Here is a 23197-nt window from a genome sequence, read left to right on the forward strand (position 1 = left end):
TCAGGACACAAGACTAGGTCAACAACTCATGGAAATATCATATATAGCTCATCCACAATCAACCCACCAAAAGAAACGTGTCACAAAGTAGGATTCTAGCTTGGGTGGGGAGAATAACAATTTTCCTCACGAGTCACCACCACTTGAGCTACATCCAATTGACAAATACACACACACACACACACACAACTGTTTTTCTGAATTTTATGTTCATCAAATTCAATCACAAACATGAAGCAGGTGACTTAGATTATAAGAGAACTTCTTAGATTCTGAATATTTAATACCTAATTCATCATTATCTTCACCTCCTAGTCCTTTATCTTAGTCATGGGTTCTCTTTTTCTCCTTTGATTTTCTTCACTCATTATCTTGTCTACGTACTCCTTGTCTTTGTCTTGGCTGATCTTTCCACATGTTTGCCTACCCATTAGTCCGAATTTAGCCTCAAACATGTCAATCAATTTATGAACATGTCCTTGAGAAGTGCTTGTCCCATTGGTATTGTTCTTGGGGTTCTTCCCTATTCCCTTATCACTTTTTCTGGTTTCCTCACTGTCTATCTTTCCTTCTCATTCATGTCCTCCTAGTCTTTATTTTCTTCCGCAATTCTCTACTCATTTTCCATCCTGTTTTTCTATCTCCATTTCTTCCTCTTCTATACCCTGAGCCTCATATTTATTACTAGTTACTACCCTGGTCAACTTTTTATACCCTTTATTTCCTTTTCCTTGTGGGATTTCCCCCCCCTCTCCTATTTCTCCTATTATCTTTCCTTCTTGGAATCGCCAGCAAATGTTGCCAAGGCTTTTGGTAACACCTTTATGAAGTGCCTGTATTTGTTGCATAAGTGACATTTGAAAGGGAATCCCTCAATCGATTAAATATTATTATATTCTTATTCATGATCCAAAGGCTGTAGAATGATCTTTTCTGTAAGGCTTTTCTAGAGTTACATTCTCAGATACTTTGATGTGCTTTGTTTTCAATCTTTCCCTTGTTAAAACTACAGAATTGATATATTCTCCTGGCAAAATTTTAATTGATACAAAATCTTCCTTATGACAGAATTCTAACTGCAGGGAATAAAGCATGACCCATTACCGGGATTGATGTTGGTGCTTCCTTAGATGGGTTAAACCCAATCTTCATGTATTTCATGAACATCCCTGATTCCCTGCTCTGTCAAAGAAGTTAAGAACGATGGACCTCTGAGAAAGATACTTTCTAATTCTATATCCTCGATACTAGTATACACAATGGAATATCCCTTTACACAGAATTAACATTGGTTTCTCCTTTCAGTTGATAATTAGGGAAGAACCAATTTATTAAGCTCCCTCAGAAGGCCAGGTGCCTTGAATTCTATTCACAAATTAAGGCATGGTAACTTACGTAACTTAATCATCAACCACAGTGTCCACTTTAACATTACTGTTTGGGTATTTGTCCACCTTCAGGAGGCAACCATTTAGCATCTTCCTTAGTTGTGTAATCTTCCTCATCCCTCCTCCTTTACTGTATTCCATACCAACTGCTGCAACCATGCCAGACTTGAATTTCTTGCATACTCTGTTTCTCCTGCGACTGCTCTTCTGAAATAAATTTTATAGAGGTCTGGCCATGGTACAGTTCCCTGGACCTGTTTTGCTATTGGTTTCCAGGTTCAGAACTCATAAGAAGGTTTTCTTTGACCCATTTTGTAGTCCCTCAAGTTTTAACTGGTAGAAATCAGGGACTACGTTCAGGTACAAGTTTGGTGAACTGAATGTTTATTTGCTTGGATGATTTGCCAAAGAAATAGCCAAATGGCAATAAAAGTCAATAAAGTGATTATCAAATTTGTACAAAACAAGATATTTCTTTGAAATAGCTGTTTTGTAAAAATTTGCGATTGGTAGCCAACTAATAAATATTTTCCAATAACACAAGTCCCAAATATCTAGAGTGGAGTGAAATTATCCTGTTAAATTTGAGAAGTTTGTAATTATTTTGCAAAACTGCAAATTCTAAATTATTAGCCACTAAAATTCTGCTTTAATATTACTAATTCTTAATTATATTTTGCTTTGTTACATGGTTGCTAGGCTGGTTTTCCTGGAACAAGATTCATGAAATAGAGCGCAAAGCCCTAAAAGACTTCTTTGATGGCAGTTCATCTTCCAAGACTCCCAAGATTTACAAGGAATATAGAGATTTTATGATCAATATGTACAGGGAGGATCCTCACAGAGGATTGACTTTAACGGAAATGAGAAAGATGTTAATTGGCGATGTTAATTCTCTGCATAAAATTTTTAATTTTTTGGAGACTTGGGGATTAATTAATTTCCAGGTATCATCAAATTCGAAACTAGAGCAATCAAGTGAAGATGCTCCAATTGTTTTTGACAATGTTACTCCCTCTGGAATTTTTGCGGGTTTACCTTCAAATCCTGTAAAGCGTGTCCACTCATCAAATATAAAGAGTTCAGAAGTTGACAGAACAATTAGGGCTATACAAGGAACAACTTTGGCATCTTATAAAGATGTTTTTAATGAAGTCACAGATATGGAAGTTTCCACAGTATCACAAAGGGCATCGACAGGATCAGAAACACAATCCACTTTACAGCGTTTTTGCAACAATTGCAGGACAGAGTGCACAACAAGCCATTTTGATTGCAATAAGGTCTGTATTTTCCTGCACTATTTTACTTGAAATCTGAGAATGACCATTGAAGGAGTTAAATGTAGAGCATGCTATTTACACTGTACAGAGGTTGTTGAATGCTCAAGTCTAATGTTTCTCGTGATGCCTGGTTGTGCCTGCATTGGGCTGTTGTTATCTTGCTAGTTGATTATCTCATAGCTGTAGTGTCCGTAGTGTGTTGTCTCCTGGAGTTGAGGGTGTCTATTTAAACATTAGAAGTGTCCTATTGGAAAACTTTTGAGGAGCGTATGTTATTATGTGGTGTTTTGGAGGAGCAGACATTGTCTATAATATATGTGTGTGTGTGTGTGTTTTTCAAGATAAAATTTCAGGTTATATTTCTTAGGCTGTTTCTAATGTATATTTAGTGCAACTATATTTTATTTATTTTCTAATACAGATCTCCTCTAGCAATTGTTATTATGTGGTGCTTCACAGGGGCAGACATTGTCTATAATAGATATCTGTTTTTCAAGATAAATTTCAGGTTATATATCTTATGCTGTTTCTAATGTATTTGTGCTAGCTTTAGTGCAACTATATTTTATTTATGTTCTAATGCATATCTACTCTAGCAGGCAGGTTTTGTGCTTTGCACAAAATGTTTTCAGGATGGAAATTATGGACTTGGCCTGTCTGCAGCTGATTTTAAGTATTCCAATCAACATAAAGTAACTTCTCAACTTGGAAGTGACAAGTGGACGGATCAAGAAACTTTTCTTCTTCTAGAGGGTATTATGCTTCATGGGGATGACTGGAATAGTGTCGTTCAGCATGTCGGTACTAAGAATGAGGCAGACTGTGTCATGAAGCTTGTACAACTTCCTTTTGGAGAGCATTTCATGGGAAATGCTGGCACTGAAGGCAATGATAGAAGATCGAGTAATTTAAAAAATGAAAACAAAGTAAATGATCAAGCTTTTAGTCTAAAAGACAGTAGTGCTCAAAATTACCAAGAAGATGATAATGAAGAAGAGAGGCATACCACTGAGGAGGATATTGCAGCACCCCCTCTTAAATATCGGTGCCTTAGTCCTATTGAGGATGCCAGTAACCCAATAATGTCACAGGTTAGCTGTATGTTTTGTGTTTTGTGTGTTTAGGTCATTTGATCTTGCTTTACATTGTTGTGTGGCAACTTTTTTGTGATTGAAGTTGCAATATATCTAAACTTGCTTCTAAGGGATTATGTTACTGTTAGGTAGCTTTCTTGTCTACAATGGTTGGCCCTCGTGTTGCAGCAGCTGCAGCAGAAGCTGCTGTTGCAGCTTTGTGTCAAGAGGATCCTTCTGCCAGCCATATCCTAAACAGCCTAGAAACCAGGTCAGTGAATCACAAATTGGATTCTACGTTAAGTGGACTTGATTTAGAGAGGTTATGTATTTTTCTACGCTTTGCTTTAAAACTGTTCATTTACTGAGATCGTGTTATTGGCATTTAGTTGCATCATTGGATGTCCATACTTAAATGCAATTAAGTAGCGTCTTGTGTCCAGTAGGTACTTATATTTGTTTCTTGTCTCATGAAATTTTGAAAATGGCAGTACTAGGAAGGAATGTGAACTGGAGGAAAGCAAGAGAGAACCAGGAGGTTTTGCATCTTTTTGAATAATTTTTCACTTTGTTATTCTAAATTTTGATCTAAAAGTTTTATATGAAGTTTCTCATACTGGGCCTTTTATCTATTGATGTGCTATGTGCACAGCATTTATTCTTTAGTGGATGGTTTGCACTACATTATACAAATTTTCAAGATTTTAAGTTTCGGTTCATTATGCCTTAAATTGGGTTTTAGTTTACTTGAATGGGATTTTCTGTTATTGTAGGAAATGATCGAGACACAAAAGATATAGATTCATGCTTTAGTACAAAAAAATTGCCTCCTCCAAATCTGCAGATACGAGCTGCTATTGGAACAGCTTTGGGAGCAGCAGCAGCACATACAAAACTTTTAGCAGATCAAGAAGAGAGGGAGATGGAGCATTTGATATCGATTGTTATTGAAAATCAGGTAATTGCTTTTTTCAGTGGTCTGTTGGGCTGAAGTTCTCATCTGTGGAACCAATGCTGACTGAAACAAAAGTGTTTTGGCAAATAGCAGTTAAAAAAATTACACTACAAGATACAACATTTTAAGGAGTTAGAAGACATCATGGAGAAAGAACATGCTCTGATGGAACAGACAAAGGAGCTTCTAATTGCAGAGCGGTTACGCATTGCACAAAAGAAGCTGGGCTCAAAATTGTCAGGAAGTCGTTAATCTCATTTGGGTACGTAGATGCATCTAAGCATTTTGATCGTCAGCTGGCCCTTTTCCCAATTTACAACTAAACTTGCAAAAGAAGAGATACAAGACCAACTTTAGACTTCTTACACTTGCTGTACAGTAAATTGGATGCATGTTGAAGAGTAATCAAGATTTACTGGGGCATATGTATCTGTGATACTACATCTGAGCTAACATTGTAAAAACCACACACAAGACATTGAATGAGCTTATATTTGTTACTCAAGCTATCATTGTTTTCCAGAAGTTTTCAAATTGCCAGAATCCAATGGATCTTAAGATTTTATCTAGACAATTTGTTTCATGTACGTGACACAGGCAAGTAAATTATAATTTGATGTATGCTATAAGTGATACAACCATAAAATTATAATTTTATTGAGCATTTTTGTTCTGGGATATGTGCAGCTGTATGTATTATGTTTCGACTGGTTAGATTGTTTACGAGGGTCTTAATCAGCAATGCATATAATTATTTAGTTTATGATTAACTTTTATAATTTGTATTTGTTATCCCTTGGAAAGTTCTCTTTATTTATCAACATGCATTAGTAATGTATTTGCCAACATGTGCATAGAGTTCTAGTATAATCCACGTCGTCTAGAATAAATGTTTTACTTGGCAGAGTGGCTGCAACAGAAAGAGAGTTTACAAAATACTGCTTCAGTTTTCCTGCTCAACAGTTAAAGGAGTTTCCTTTTTTCTCTGCAAAGCGGTCTTCAATTCTCAACTGTCAGATTTTCCAGTTTTCAGTTTTTCTGAATACATGGCGTGTAAAATTATCTTTATTTATCTGTCCTGTTCCTGTATAAATCAGTTCTTTTTTAGTCTCTTGCCAGGTACTAATGTTTTCAGTGGACAGTTTTTTTCTCTATAGCCAACTGAAGTTATGGAACAGTGCTGCCCTCTCTTGCAGCAATCTTGATGGGTCTGAAGCTCTCAGTCTTATCTGCTGGGCAATGTACATTTCTTGATTCCAATGAATAGCGACGGGAATGTTATTTTTGGAAAATAGGCTTGGGGTATGTCGGGCAGTGCATAATAAAACAACGAAAATCTGACAAAACAAAACCAAAGTTAAAATATAGAACAATATGTCTCTTTGGTTCAAGTTATTATAAAACAGGGAGGGAGTGAGGATTGGTTGCCACAATGTAAAAATTGGAACTGAATGGTCAAAAATCTTCGATCTGAACATGGGAATTTTTGTTATTGCCCTAATTTCCATGCCATCACCATTGATGTTCACTTGCATTCAACTAAAAAAAATCGTGATGTTCATTTTTGCATTCAATTAAAAAAATTAAAAAAATATTACGATAAATATATTATAATATAGAAAAATGATGTCTAAAAAGTCAAATAATTTTAAGTCAATTATAATTTTTAATTATTTAAATTGTAATTTTCAATATATAAATAAATTCAATATTCAATAGGCTGTAAAGTACCTGGGACATTCAGATTATGCAAATTCCACAACTCAAATCTGAAGTTTGGCAAAATTCACGGGAAATCCACTGAGAAAAATACAAAACCAACATTTAAACTACGGAAATATATGTGACTTAACTTCTAAAAATACTTATGACCACCACAATTAAATTTCTAAACAAAGCTCGGCTTTGAAAATCCTTCTCTTTGTCTGATGTAGGAACCGGGATAAACTGAGCAATAAAAATGGTTAGGGTTGTTTTGTGCGAGTAGTGGGCCCATTAGAGGCATCCCCGGGTTCGTTGCTGGGGCCACATGTTTTCTGTACAAAAAACGTGTTTTGGCTGTCTGCGTGTTTATTTGTTTTTGCGGGGAAATTCCTCCGATTCTGGGTTCTGTTGCGTGTGGACGTCTTGGGGACATTTCCATACCATCCTTTGGGTAATCATAGTAGCATGAGTGTACAGGAAGCGCCGGCACTAAGCACACATTTCCTGTAAAAGGGGAGCTATTATGCAAGCTGTTGGTTCCCTGGGTAAATACTAGGTCCAATTTTTGTGTTCGAATCCTCCTCTTCAAAATTAAAAATTTCTTACTGTCATTGTTGGCTTATGGTTGGAGGCATTGCTATCAATTTGAGGTTGAGCATTGAGAATAATGTTTATTTAATAGTTTTTGGTTTAGGATTGAGAATGATGTTTATTTAATAGTTCTGAGTATATTATTAGTTTAGATTTATTTGATTCTAGTATATTACTAGCTTAAATTTATTTTAATTCTAGAGCTTTGCTTTTAAGTTTTGAGAAGATCAAATTTCTTGAGATATAATTTTTTTTAGTGTAAAATTTGGGGAAAAGGTTTGCACGTACACTTTCGATCCGGAGTTGAGATGAAAGGCCGGTTTAACAATTATAATTATTAATTTTATTTTTATTTATGTAATTATTAATTATTAATAATAAAACCGGCATAGATCCATCTTAACTTTGGATCTATCAACTTCTGAGAAATCTAGGCTGGTTTAATAATTATAATTATTAATTTTATTTTTATTTTATATAATTATTAATTATTAATAATAAAAGCTCTGAGAAATCTAGGCTGGTTTAATAATTATAATTATTAATTTTATTTTTATTTTATGTAATTATTAATTATTAATAATAAAACCAATATAGATCCATCTTACCTCTTGATCTATCAAGCTTTGGGAGGGATCAAATTTCTCGAGATGTAAACCTCTTTTATGAGTGTAAACTTTGAGGAAAATAGATGCAATGCAAACTTCTTTAATCCCTCTCGAGCTTGATAGATCTAGAGTTAAGATGAATATAGGCGGCTCGTTTAATAATTAATAATTTTATCTTTATTTTTATGTAATTTTGCAACTATCCTTTTTTGAGTTTTTATTTTTATGTAATTTTTCACTTCTAGAGATTTGATCCCTTTTGGAGTTTTTTATTTTTATGTAATGGTTTAATAATTATAATTATAAATTTTATTTTTATTTTATGTAATTATTAATTATTAATAATAAAACCAACATAAATCCATCTTAACTCTTGACCTATCAAGCTTACTTCTTTAATCCCTCTCGAGCTTGATAGATCTCGAGTTAAGATGAATATAGGCAGCTCCTTTAATAATATTAATAATATAATAATTAATAATTTTAGTTTTATTTTTATGTAATTTTGCAACTATCCCTTTCTGAGTTTTTATTTTTATGTAATTTTTCACTTCTAGAGATTTGATCCCTTTTGGAGTTTTTTTATTTTTATGTAATTTCGTACTTTGATATACTTACTTGATCCAGGCCTGGAATTTGACGTCCCACAGAACGTATTTTTGATTTCAGAACGTATTTGACGGCAGGGAGAAAATCTTCCACGTAAGGTTAGACGTGTGGTATACCTTTCCAACTCGTCGTTTTGATGTCTAATTTCATAGAGAAAACGTAAAAATCTATAATATCTGTAATGGGACTCTGAGCCTATCTCTTGAAGTTTGTGACTACTGTCAATAAGTACTAGGTTGAGTCATATGGCTTAATTCCTAGTGTGATATATTATACTCCATAGTCACCATCTGTCAGAGGGGACTATCCGAATTGGGTGGGGTATTTATTGTGGGCTCTTTGTATCGGGTATTATAATTTATGGATATTAAAGACTCAGACACGTTGGCCCAGGAGGCGTTCATTCAAGCCACCCTTTGAACATCTACTTATCTTTGCTGGTTCCATACCAACCTGGAGTATACGATGCGTTCTCCAAATCAATTGTCTTTTCTTTTCGGCCTTTATCCTCGATTCAGCCACGTTTACTGAAATTAAGTGCCTCAGGTTTCATTACTGTAAAATTCTGCATTTCTTGTCAAATCAAGGGTATGTTGTGACAAATTCCTTTAATTTCGTTGTGCCGTCAGAGTTAATCTTATCTACAGTGTTCTCAAATTCGAAAAAGCTATGAATTCTTCATTAATTTCATCGCTTGTTTGCGTTTGGGTTGCAACTTGCGGGCCGCGGCCCATACCAGTATATGTCTTCCCGCAGATGGTATTTTTGTGTTTGTTTTTGAACTTCCCCACACTATACTATACTATACTGGTTTGTGGATGCTCCTTACTGTGTTGTTACGGTTTTAAATGAGCTGTTTCAATATAGTTACTGTTTGGATGCGACCCAGAATCTGCTACCAGTCACTATCTGCAGGTATGTCAATTACTCACTGGCTTTTTTTTTTTATCGGTAGTAGTATGTTCGAATGTCACAGGTTCCTTGAAGGTTGTTGCGTATTTGTCTGGGAAGCAATTGTTTTGGTGATTGTTTAACAACTATACTGTTTTTATGCCTTGTTTTGGGAATGTTCCTTAAATTCTGTGAGTGGTTTTTGTGGTCTGAGATATGCATCTATATTTTATGCCGTATTTTTACTATCCATTTCTGGACCACTCAACGGTGCTCACATGCATCCGGATATTGAGTACTTTCTCTGCCATTGTTTTTCTTCCTCACTTGAAGGTTGTTATGGTCTGGTGTCTGGAGGGAATTTGCCCTGTTCATAATTAATTAATCCTTTCTATATCACACAACAGTGCTCGCAGTTTAGATTTCGTCGGGGGGACTTTTGGTGGACCTGCAAGGGCTGTTTTTGCCTTTGCTGTTGTGATGGTGTGTAGTATTTAACAAGTATGATCTGTCTGCACTGGATACTCTAGTAATTTTCTCCATTTCTGGGCAGCTGCACTCGGCCTGCTTGCTCTATAATTTCCGGCTAACTATTCTGGTTCTTTCCTCGTATATCTTATTTCCGAGGCAGTATGTGGCTAGTCACCATCTGTCAGAGGGGACTATCCGAATTGGGTGGGGTATTTATTGTGGGCTCTTTGTATCGGAGCCTCCCTCACTTACCAATAGACAACAACCCCATCGAGTAGTCAGACATGCCTTGGCCAGAGCTTTTCTTCTGTAATTGTGGTAGGCCTTGAATTACAAGTCTACTTGTGATTGACGTTGAATTATACAGGTCTAATGTTCATGGTTCTGCACATTTTTGTGACTTGTAATTTTTTAGGTTGTTAGTGACATATTGGTTGTCTTTTTTCATTGAAATTATAGTGGCGAGATTTGATTACGAAGACGTATTTAAATACAATTGTTATGAAAAAAATTCCACAACGAAAAAATCCAGTACGGATCCATACAGAAGTATACATATCAGAGATTTGAAAATGTATTCAGAAGAATTTCAGTATCACAAACACGCAATGAACCATGAAAAATATTCATTCCTCCCCTTTTTTTGAATCTTTTTGAGGTTTTTGGGCTGTTTCTAATGTTGATTGGCATGCAATATATGAGATATGGATAGATACAAAGTCAAGAAGGATTCTTGAGCTTTGAAAATTCTTATAGTTTATGTTTAATAGAGGATCTATGTATTGAGATATTCCTATTGATAAAAAATTTTGTAGTTTCTCCAGAAAGTTTGACTTTTAATGAAGTATAATAACTGTTTATTATTGCATAACTTTTCTCTAATTTCTCTAGATGATTTATTTATAGTCCACGATTTATTTATAATCTCACTAGATAATTTATTTATAGTCCATGGATTGTAAGTTTTTTGCAAAGATTTTATTGTTTAAATGGTCCCACCATAAATCTGAGCTGTAAATCTGATAGACTACAAATCTGCAATTTCAATCTAACAAGAATCATTATAAATAACAGTGATTATCAGCGTCCATTTGATGACTTATTGTGTGTTGTGGAATAAATTTACAAAAATTGTTAAAATAGAGTTTTCGTGACACTCACATATTTAGTTAAAACGTAAAGTGAAGGGTAAAAAGTTAAAACGTAAAATGAAGGGTAAAAAAAATACAAAAAACGTCGTCAAATTAAATTCCAGGCCTGACTTGCTTTCGGAGCTTGATAGATCCAGTTAAGATTCTATATTGATTTAATTATTAATAATTAATAAGTTCTTTTGTTTTTGTTTTTAAATAGTTATTATTTTCAGTTAAATATTTTAATTAATAATTAGTTCGATAGATCCAAAATTAAGATGGATATATGCTGCTTTAATTATTAATAATTAATAATTATAATTAGTTTTTTTTTTCAAATAGTTATTAGTTTTAGTTAAATGTTTTAATTAATAATTATAAGTAATGATTTTATTTTATTTGTTATTTTTATTTTTATGTAATTTTATTGAGTTAAAATGTTTAGATAGCATAACATAACAAGACATTACAACATATAGGTTGGGTTAAGATGAATATAGGCTGGTTTAATAATTAATAATTATAAATATAAATTTTATTTTTATTTTTATGTGATTTTGCATGTGGAGAGATTTGATCCCTTTCAGAGCTTGATAGGTCCAGACTTAAAATAACAAGACATTACAACATATAGGTTGGTTTAATAATTACTAATTATAATTAATAATTTTGTTTTTATTTTTATGTAATTAACAAGACATTACAACATTTAATAATTAATAATCAATAATTTTGTTTTTATTTTTATGTAATTTTACATCTTGAGAGAGATGATTTGATCCCTTTCGAAGCTTGATAGATCTAGAGTTAAAATGGATATATGCTGGTTTAATTATTAATAATTAATATTATTTTTTGTTTTATTTATTTTTTAAATAGTTATTATTTTTAGTTAAATGTTTTAATTAATAATTATAATTAATATATATATTTTTTTGTTACTTTTATTTTTATGCAATTTTATTGAGTCAAAATATTTAGATAACATAGCAAAACATTACAACATATCTTCTATTTTTTTTTGGAGAGTGTCTCTTGCCACAAAATGTAATAAAATTAAATTAAAAAATAACTAAAATATTATGATTGGAAAATGAGAGATGGTTTTTGGTTATGTGGTGAATATTGTAAGTATTAAGTTGTGGTTATTAATGAAATTTAAATATGGTTACAAAATTATTTTTATAATTTATATGGTAAAATGGATCCTAATATATAGTTATTATTTATATCTTATATATTATAATTTGATAAAAGGTTTAGATATATTTAAAAAATAATTATAATATTTTTGCTTTTATGTGATACAAAGTTTAGATATCTCTCAAAAATATTTTATCTTTTAGATTTAAATGTAAAATGTTATAAAATTAAATTCAAATAAAATATTTCGATTGTGAAATGAGAGATGGTTTTTGCTCACGTGGTATTGATGAGCCATGGTATTGTAACAAACTCTATTTACAAGTTAATCTTATTAATTAAATATAAGAGATGGTTTTTGGGCATGTGGTATTGATGAGCCATGGTATTGTAACAAAAGCTATTTACAAGCTAATCTTATTAATTAAATATAAATATGGTTATGAAATCATTAAAGATAAAATGCATCTTAACTTATAACTACTATTTATTACTTTTAACTTTTTACGGACAACATCTCCCCTGGGGCTTTATATTACTTTTAACCTTTTATTCAACATATTAATATAAATTCAACATACTACACGGACATTTAAAAGTGTTGACAAACTTTATTAAAATTGAACATATTAATATAAATTCAACATACTAAAAGTGTTGACAAACCTTCTTACATTACATCTACATATCTCCACTACACTGGGTTATAGAGCGCCTCTCGCCGTAATCACAAAAGATGAAACATAATCGATAAATGTTGATGGTATTAATACACTATTATAACAAAAACTCTGTGTTCTCTTCTAAACAATATTTAAACAAAAAAAAATTGTTCATGCATCTTCCCCTTTTGGTTCATTTGATCAGAGTGGGAGTGGGACTTTTGAATCTATGGGGGTTGAATGTATCGAAAGATGCATCACATAAGAATGAAAAAATGAAGAAACTTATGTTCGAGATACAAAAAAATAAATTGATATGATAATATCATCTACATTGATATATAAAAGACTTTTTGACATTTTGTGGTACTTGTACAAACCCTTATGATAATACTTGCAGTAAAATCTATGCCAATATAATGAAGTGACTGTTCTGTTTTTAAGTGGTCATTATGTTGATATTCAAATTGAAAAAGCTGATCTTTGATTGTTGTTGGGACAAGGTCCCTTGAGGTAGATTTTGTAGTCAATTTTGATAATAATGTAAAGTCTCCACATTTTGAGGGAGCGGAACGTGAAGGTCGTAGGAGTCAAAGGGGCTTTAGTCCCTTAGCTGTTAGATGATAGGATGTTTTGTGACTCGCCCATGGTTCGCGAACCATGGTATTGTAATGGAAAGAGTTATATAAAGAAGTCTTAGCAAGTCATAGGAGATCATCATAGAATAGAAGATCATTGTATGGGCAAGTAGTCTAAGACAGGAAAGCCTGTTCCTGTACTTAGGTGAAGGGGAAGGTTCTTGCAGATGAGTGCGTGGAGACCTTGCTAAGTCCGCAGGTTGAGTGTGCGGGCCCCTGCAACTGAGTGCGCAGGGAAGAAGAGTCCGTAACAGAAAATATTATATCAATAAACACTGTTTTTGAAGCTATAATTTTGTATCTATGCATCTGTATTTACTTATGCAGTTTCTATATTTTCGCTCTGTTATCTGAATTTAGATGAATGAACGTTTAATTGATGCACGAAAGTAGTAGATCAACTCATTTAATTGATGTTATGAATGTTTAAAGCTCTTCACGAAGGGTTAGATTCTATTCTGCGAGTTACTGTAATTATCTATATTTTAAGGGTTAGGGTTCGCGAAGACCAGAATAAGCCCTAGGAACCACAAAAGCCCATCACATTGACCTCTGGATATAGAAACCTGGTTCTGTCATCTCCCAATACTGCTTCGGGTGAGATTGCAGCCTGTGCTACGCAGGTTGTTGCCAAAAGGGCCGGCAGTTAGGGTTTTGTTGGTTGACACAGCTAACTCTGAACTTGGGTCAGGACCCCTATGCCAACAAATGGTCCTGTTTCCAAGACCGAGATCTATCTGAGGAATGTGTGATGTCGAATAAATGGTTCCCAACTAAGAAAGAAATCAAGAAGTGGATAGATCGGAAGCTGCACGAATTCGCGACTCAGGAAAACATGAATCCACATCTGTCAAAGGAAGAGTGGCTGAATAAATATCTGTATACAGACGAGCACAAAATTTTCTTATGTTCTTTTCTGTGCAAATTACACCAGTGGTTGTTAAAATTGGCAGATAGTCAGGGCATGTGGAAGTTGGACAACCCTATTGTGTGGACTCCATAATTGGTAAGGCATCTGGAAGCTTCAGAAAACAAGATCACGAGGGTTGTCGACTATTGGATCAATAACATTTTGGGCGGATTCATCACTGAGTTTGCAATCAATACATCTGTAAGTTATAGCGAAGCTGAATGATGATTCTTTAAGGGACCAAGAGGTAAGTATTTGAAATCCCTGAAGACTTGGATTAAAATGATATTGTGCGAGAAAGGGTTATGCCACTAAATTAATGTTTAGAAGAGATCTGATGGGAGCTACACGAAGTGGAAAAACATTCAGAAGAGACCTAGATTCAGGTGTTGAATACAGTCCTTTGTTAGGAGCGTCTGACAATGACGAAGAAAGTAGTGTTCTAAGGACACCGCTAGGTGCGTTACAGGCAGTAAGACAGGGTATTGCAGGGATACCGAATCCATCCACTCCACCTCCACCATCACCTCTGCCTCACACACCTACACCTCCACCTCCACCTCCACCTCCATCATTCAACATGGCGAATGCGATGAAGATGCATGTGTTTAAGGGTTTGGGGATTGAAGACCCTGAACAATTCTGGTTTGTAGCAGATGCTGTATGGAAGGCACAATAGATTACAGATGATGACATGAAGAAAGCACAGTTGGTTACAACGCTACAGGATAGAGCATTGAGCTGGTATATCAAGTTTTGTTTGGGTAAACCCAATGCGACTATGCTGGAAACATAACAAGCGCTGAACAATGAGTTTAAGAAGCCTAAATCGCAAGCCCAGTCAGTGACAGAGTTTAAAGAGATCTAACAGAGGGTAAATGAGTCCGCGTGGGACTTTGATCAAAGACTGAAGTGTCTGATTCAACAGGCTAATATGAGGATCACAGATGATCAACACAAAGACTGGTACATTGCTTCGCTATTGCCTCATCTGAGATTGCCACTATCTCAACAGAAAATAGGAACGCAAGCTAAAGCCTTGGAGATTTCCATGAGATTGGAGGCTTCGCCCATGCAAGATAATATGGGGGTGAAACAGATTCAGTGACAATTGGCCAACTTACATATGGAGTTATAGAGCCTTAAGAAGGGAAAATAAGTCAACAGGAAGTGCGCGCAGAAGTTTGGTGCTTGAAATGCAAAGGCCATGGTCACGATAAGGACCATTGCCCGATCTATCAGAATTATCTTATAGGGGGAGGCCCTGTCCCCTAAAGCCAGAAAACACCGTTGGGACGAGTGCGGGATTAGCATTATGGTGCGTTATTTTTCAAATTTATGGGAAACACATGATATATAATTGTCATGTTCTACAAAAGTTTGTATAGACCTCACAACAGTTGTTTTGCACTTTTTGTAAATCAGTAGGACATGATGATTGCAACTACCAGAGTTATGAATTGATGATGGAGAGGACTCCTACATATAGGATGCAGGCAAAGAACTAGCCTCAAGATCAGGGCATTGGTGCGGTGTGCAGAGGATTTCAAGGCCTAGGAGGAGGAACTGGAAGGGGTCGTGGAAATATTATTTGTTACAACTGTGGGGAAGCAGGTCATTTCGTGCGTGACTGTTAGAATCCAACACACCCCTCCTGTCAGTATTGTAGGAAGTTTGACCATGTCATATAATATTGCCCGATACTTATAGCAAATATGAAAGAAAAGAAGACTCAAACCCAACAACCCACGCCGAATATCCAAATGATGCGGTCGGAGCCTCGCGAGGATGAGCCTAGTGTTAATATCGTTACGTGAAGCAGTATTGCCACTGGAGAAGACAAGGGGAAGCAACCAGAAGTTGAGGGATGGGTACGCAAGGCTGCTGAAAAAGAAGTTGGGTTCGATTTAAGAAAAGCAAAGGAAACCTTTATGGAGGCTAAGAAGAGATTTGCGGAAGCTTCTACATCAGGAAGTTAGGGAAAGTCCGGAGGAAGTGATAACGCGCAGGACATAGACCCTTCGTTGTTAGCAACATTTTTGAATAATTGCATGAAGCGTCTAAGAGATAGAAAAGCAGTAGAGGGGCTACAGGAGTTGATAGATAATTGTATGGTAAAAATAAACCTCTGTAGGAACAATGCGCAATACACAAAGTGGGCAAAAGCAAGAAGCAAACCGGTCGCGAGATGAGACTGACTGCGCAAATTGGAGAGTACGAAATGGATTAGGTAATTCTTGATCTGGGATATGATGCGAACGTTTTGCCAAAGAAAACTTGGGAGAGAATGGGGAGGCCTGCATTGCAGTGGTCTCCTATCCAGCTACGAATGACGAACCAAAAAAAGATCATTCCTATGGGGTGCCTATATGGGGTAATGGTAGATATTGAAGGAGCAAGCGCCCTAGCTGACTTTGAGGTGATTGAGATAGTTGATGATAGCAACCCTTATCTTACACTACTTGGAATCGATTGGGCCTTTGATATGGATGCGATAATTAATATTGAAAAGCGCAGAATGACATTTGAAAGGAAGGAGCTCAGGGTTATCGTTCCATTGGATCTGACTGAAGGTGCGCGATATACTGAACCGGTCCGCGATTATGAAGAAGAAGACGACATTGATCAGATCTACAAGATCATTGCGCGAGATGAGGACTAGATTAACCCTACTGCGGATGGATGGATTGCATGGGATAGGGATAGTTCCTGCACTTCAGATTTTGATGAGGAGCTTGAGCATTGGTAGAATCGACTACATGAAGTATCATCACTGCGTTGTAATAGGCTTACAAATTCGCTTCGATGCATATCCACTGAGGTATGAAATTTACCTTATTATGATGGTTTTTGGATAAGTTTGAAAGGGATGTACTGGAGGAACATCGGTTCCAAGCTATAGATATTGCGCTGCGAGCTACGCTTGCCCGTTGGTGGGGTATGCATAAGGACAACTTCACCGATTGGAAGGAGTACCGAAGAATGATGAAGTTGAGGTTTGGGTACACCAATACCTGCTTGGTGGAGAAATACACAGGGAAGGACAATCCGCGCGAGCATTTGGTGCGATGGATGAAAGAATGGGGAGAAGAACCATAGACATAGTGGGTTCACATATTTTGTCATACTTTGGACACCATCCTAATGAACTGGTATTTGGAAATTGAGCTGTGACACAGGACGACAAAATGGGATATCTTGAAGGATATCTTTCTGTTAACTTTCAAATTTGAAGATGGGTTTGAGTGTATAGATGAGGTGATCCAAGAGATCAAAGTTGCAATATTCAAAATGTCTAAAGAGCCGGTTGAGTAAGTACAACTAGACTGGAATAAGCAACTACACCATGCGCTCAAATGTTATAATGTGACCACAGAGAAGGGTGAAGAAGATCCCAAAAACATCAACATTCCCGAGTCTAAAGGACAACGCGAATTCAAGGGACTTAAGGAAGAAATCCCTGATATATCAGAGCCTTTAAAGGCCAAGCAAGTGAATATAGGATCAAAAGCGCAATCGAAGTTTTCGAAGATAAGCGACTATTGGGATGAAGATACAGTTGATAAAGTTGAAGAGCTGTTGCGAGAATATCAGGACTAGTTTTCCACCAATTTCTCTGATCTAAAAGGGATAGTAGGGGATCTGGGTGTCATGAAGATCACGTTGAAGACAGATGTGAAGCCAGTAAAGCAGTGCCCCTATCGATTAAATGTCAAGTATAAAGAAAAGGTGTGCAAGGAGTTGGATAAGACGCTGGACGCTGGGATCATTGAACTTGTGGAGGAGTCAGGCTGGGTGAGTCCCATGGTGGTTCAAGAAAAGTAGTAGGATGAAATTCAGATATGCATAGACTCGAGGAAGTTGAATGGTGCATGCGTCCATGTTCCATTCCCTATGCCATTTACATATGAGGTACTGGATAATGTTGGAGCGTAGGAAGCCTATTCGTTCATATATGGGTTCTCGAGATACCATTAGATCAAGATTGCACCGGAGGATCGGACTAAGACTACCTTCGTGACTGAGTGGGGTTGTTTTCAATACACAATGATGCATTTTGGATTGAAGAATGCGCTCACAATATTTTCACAAGCGGTAATTGTGGCCTTCAAAGAATTTATCCACAAATTTTTGGAGATCTACTTTGATGTCTGGATAATGTTTGGATTGGTAAAGTGCCATGTTTCTAGTTTGTGCCTCATGTTGGATACCTGTTGAACGCATTAGATAGCCCTTAACCTAAGGAAGTGCGTATTTTGTGTACCTTATGGGATACTCTTGGGTCATGTGGTTTGCAAGCAGGGATTGATGGTATACCTTGTCAAGATAGTAGTAGTTATTGTTAATTTGGAGGCCCCGAAGAATGTTAAAAAACTGCATGCAACATTGGGCCATACCGGGTATTACAAGAAGTTCATCAAAGCGTATGCACAAATAACTGCGCCAATGGAAAAACTATTGAAAAAGGATGCGACATTTTTCTGGGACGAGGATTTCAAAAAAGTTTGGATGTTTTGAAGGAAAAAATGGTCACCGCACCCATTTTAGTGTTCCCTGATTGGAAGAAAGAGTTTCATGTTCATGTAGATGTGTCCTGTATTGCGCTGGGTGCGGTACTGACCCAACTAGGCGAAGGAGATATTGACCACCCAATCACATTTGCAAGTGGGAAGTTGTCAAAGGCAGAAAAGAACTACTTGACCACAGAGTGCGAAGGACTAGTGATGGTCTACGTATTGTAGAAATTTTGACACTATCTGTTGGTAGCGCACTTCAAGATGTATACAGACCATTTTGCTATGAAATACTTGGTCAACAGACCTGTGTTGGGGAGGAAGATTTGTAGGTGGTTGTTACTATTTCAAGAATACGATTTTGAGGTAATTGTGAAGCTAGGACGCCTCAATGCTAGTCCTAATCACCTTTCACGGATTGATACTGGTGATGACCCTACAAGTTTGGACGAAGGGTTTCCTGATGCGCAACTCTTCATTGTTCGCGTCGCAGATGATCATTTTGTAGATATAATTCAATTTTTGTCCACAGGTACAACTCCAGAAGGATATTCGACGCAACAAAAGAAAGAATTGGTGGTCCAGGTTGCTGATTTCTTTGTGATAGCCGGACACTTATACAAAATGGGCTCTGATGAGATATTGTGTAGGTATGTTCCAAAGTATGAGCGACAAAGTATCCTCACAGAAGCACATGGAGGAGTAGCAGGAGGACATTATGCAGGAAGAGAAACTGCACAGAAAATCCTACGCGCAGGACTTTGGTGGCCTACTATGCATAAGGACTCTAAGACCTATTGTAGGGCGTGCGATGTTTGTCAAAGGACGGGGAGACCATCACGAAGAGATGAATTTCCCCTGAATCCGCAAGTGATGTTGCAAGTGTTTGATAAGTGGGTGATAGACTTTGTGGGTCCAATACAACCACCAGGGAAAAATACAGGGGCTAGATACATTATTACAACGACTGAATACTTGACCAGATGGGCGGAGGCATAACTTGTAAAAGATTGTCGCACTGCTACCACCACGACATTTATCTTTGAGTATATCTTGTCTCGATTCGCCTGCCTGAGGGTTTTGATGAGTGATAGGGGCATGCACTTCTTAAATGACACAATTGCTGTGTTGCTTGAGGAATTCTAGGTATATCATCAAAAGAGTACGCCTTATCACCCTCAAGCGAATGACACGGTAGAAGCCTTCAACAAAATTCTGGAGAGCATCTTGATAAAGATTTGCAATGTGAAGAGGAATGATTGGGATGTGCGCATACCAACGGTCCTTTAGGCATATAGGACTACTTGTAAGAAGTTGACAGGCCAAACCCCGTTCAGATTGGTGTATGGGCAGGAGGCTGTAATTCCCATGGAATATATTGTGCCTAGTTTGCGGATTGTAGCAATTACATACATGGCCAATCACGATACTATGGAGGAGCGACTTGCGTAGCTCGTAGAACTAGAAGAGGATCGCTTCTTGGCAAGATTTCATCAACAGGTGCAGAAGAACCATGAAAAGGCATGGCATGATTGCCATATAAAACAACACACCTTCAAGAATGAATATTTGGTATTGCTATATGACAGTAACTTTACAAAGTTCCTTGGCAAATTTCAAATGCATTGGCTAGGACCCTATGTTGTTAAGGAAATTACAAATGGTGGCGCAGTTTAACTCGCAAAGCTGAATGGCGAATTATTTCTGGGAAAGGTCAATGGAAGTTGATTAAAGCTGTACAAAGGTGATCCCGCCCTTACGCAATGACTATATGATTGTGGGATAGTCTTAGTACTCCAGGAAACTACAAGGAGGTACAAGACTTTAAATTACACTGCCCGAAAGTTAGAAATGAAAAGCGAAGTGGCTGTGCGAAAAGTCAAAGGATGTCACTGAAGAGAGCTACGCTAGGTGGGTGGGCCCCACGCAGCGTGGCCAAAAAGTGACCGTTGGCAACACTGTAGCTGATTGGATGGAGAATTTTCCGTTGAAAGGAGAGGGGGGTGAGCATTTAAGATGCAGATCTTTGGAAATCTGTCGCCAAATGTGCATTAATGACCAAGAATTGGAGGGAACAGTTGGATTTGAATTCAAATTGGTCTATAAATACGACATACCACTCTGCATTCGAACACTTTTCTTCTTGAGAGTTTTCCTTAAGAGTTTTCACCTTGATTTGCGCCAAGAGCAGTGCTATATGTCTGAGCTATATTTGGAGGCACTGTTTTCACGACCAGAGTTAGAAAACATGCTTGAGTATTTTCGAAAGAGTTTCATTGAGAATATGAATGCAACTCGCCCAGAGATAGAGCCAACCCTATTTAAGGTAGCACCAGCTGAACCTATGTCTACCGGATTTCTGACTACTCCGCCTCGGTCGCCTAGGCCTAAACCGTCCATGTCTACAAAGCAGAAGAAGCCTCAGCAAGTGCCAGTGCAGAAATCGCTGAGGAAAAACCCCATGGACAAGTCCAAACAACCGACAGAGCCAATAGATCTAGATGAGGAAGAGAAATGTGGAGGGGGAATAGAGGAGATTGATGGAGAAGAGGTTGAACCAATAACTCGACTACTGAAATACATACCACCTCGGAAATCTACGACGAAGGTACCCAAAGATATGGATGCTGCGAAGTTCATGGTGTTTATGCCTTTACTACCAGAGAATACGCTGTTTGAGGGTCCGTTGCTGGGTTGGATACCAAATCTAAAAATGGAGGATTGGGACCATGGGGACCATGGACATCAAGGAAAACCAATGCCAGTTTGACGAGATCAGATCAACAGTGTGGACCTTAGCACTAGTGCAAAGTTTCACCAGACTGTAGGAAGGCAAGTTGATTCAGAACGAGATTGACGAGCCACGTTGCAAGGAAGTGATCATATCTTCAAGGACGCAGTCATGGAAAGATGAGGTGAGTCAGTTGAATATGTTATTATAGAGAAATCTCAAAAGAATGCAATCGACTCAAAGGACCATGGACTTTGCAGTTGAAGACCCCACTACTGAAAAGTTGGTCGAAGAAGTGCAATAGGCGGCTATGCAGGGAACAACAAACCTACAGGTTTTGAAGATCGAGTTCAGTGAGCTGCAAGCGAAGATCGAGGCGATGCTAGCAGAGTGACTTGAGGTCGAGTCACCAAATTGTGTTGGGGGCCTGTTGGGATAAGGTTCCATGGGGTATATTTTGTAATCAATTTTGATAATTATGTAAAGTCTCTGAATTTTGAGGGAGAGGAGCGCGAAGGTCATAGGAGTCAAAGGGGCTTTAGTCCTTTAGTTGTTAGATGATAGGATGTTTTGTGACCCGCCCATGATTCATGAACCAAAGTACTGTAATGTAAAGAAGTCTTAACGAGTCATAGGAGATCATCATAGAATAGAAGATCAATGTATGGGTAAGTAGTCTAAGACACGAAAGCCTGTTCTTGTACTTAGGCAAAGGGGAAGGCTCCTACAGCTGAGTGCGCGAAGACCTTGGTAAGTCCACAGGCTGAGTGCGTGGGCCCCTGCAGCTGAGTGCACATGGAAGAAGAGTCTGTAACAGAAAATATTATATCAATAAAGATTGTTTTTGAAGCTGTAATTGTGTATTTGTGCATCTGTATTTACTTATGCAGTTTCTATATTTTCATTCTGTTATTTGAATTTATATGAATGAACGTTTAATTGATGCGTGAAAGTAGTAGATAAACTCATTTAATTGATGTTATGAATGTTTAAAGCCCTTCATGAAGGGTTAGATTCTGTTCTGCGAGTTACTGCAATTATCTATATTTTAAGGTTTAGGGTTCACAAAGACCTAAATAAGCCCTATGAACCGTAGAAACCCATCACACTGACCTCTAGATATAGAAACCGCAAATTGTCATCCCTTAATAATGCTTCGGGTGAGACTGCAACCTGCGCTACGTAGGTTGTTTCTGAAAGGGCTAGTAGTTAGGGTTTTGCTGGTTAGCGCAACTAACTCTAAACCTGGGTCAGGACCCCTTAACAATTTCATAATTAATTGTTTATGCAACATTAAATTGTTTGCGTTGGGAATCCATGACCACTAACAAAACACCTTCCTGGGATTTGTATCCTTGTCATTGCATTATTACTAAGTTGCCAGGAAACGCAGGTTTGGGTATGGGTATGGGGACGGGTATGTCACTTTTTGAAATAGGGTGTGTGGGTTCGCCGATGGTATATATATATATGAAATTCAAATTACGAATTTTCAATTTTGAAATCTTCCAATTTTGAAATGTGATTCTTAAGCCACATGTTCTTTTTTGTCACTCTGATAAGGGGCTCTCTCACAATTCACAATTTTGAGAAAATGTGATTTTTAAATGACTCTTTACATATGAATCCTTTGAAAAAAAAGTCATTTCATTGTCAAAATAGTATAAAATCCATAATTCCATTTGCTGTTCTCGTCAAAATAGTATGAAATCCATAATTCCCTTTGCTCTTCTTTGTTTTCTTATAACTCCTTAATTGAAATCCATAATTCCCTTTGCTATTCTTTGCTTTCCTATAACTCAAATATTTTCAGTTGAAATCACTCCCTTCACTTCTATGTTTTGTGCTTCTTAATCAGCTTTTAAAGAATATGTCTAGGATCTTCATTTTATA

At 36.8% G+C, this 23197-nt stretch overlaps 1 protein-coding gene across 3 annotated transcripts in view; it reads left to right on the top strand.

The window, feature by feature from the left end:
- SWI3A (SWITCH/sucrose nonfermenting 3A) overlaps positions 1–5082 on the top strand; it is a 65874-nt gene extending 60792 nt beyond the window's left edge. Inside the window, exons 2-7 of one of the 3 annotated variants that reach the window (XM_089403580.1) lie at positions 2088–2671; positions 3268–3762; positions 3894–4015; positions 4236–4282; positions 4518–4702; positions 4790–5082. In XM_089403580.1, the coding sequence (XP_089259706.1) occupies positions 2088–2671; positions 3268–3762; positions 3894–4015; positions 4236–4282; positions 4518–4702; positions 4790–4951 (1595 nt within the window). In that variant the 3' untranslated portion in view covers positions 4952–5082. The remainder of the gene's footprint in view (positions 1–2087; positions 2672–3267; positions 3763–3893; positions 4016–4235; positions 4283–4517; positions 4703–4789) is intronic. The other 2 variants (XM_089403581.1, XM_089403582.1) reach the window with 2 other exon arrangements.
- The last annotated feature ends 18115 nt before the right edge of the window (positions 5083–23197 follow it).

Source organism: Pinus tabuliformis, chromosome 2_1 (genome assembly GCF_031772625.1).
Source record: "Pinus tabuliformis cultivar Carrire ecotype Pingquan chromosome 2_1, CPIR1, whole genome shotgun sequence".
NCBI classification, from domain to species: domain Eukaryota; kingdom Viridiplantae; phylum Streptophyta; class Pinopsida; order Pinales; family Pinaceae; genus Pinus; species Pinus tabuliformis.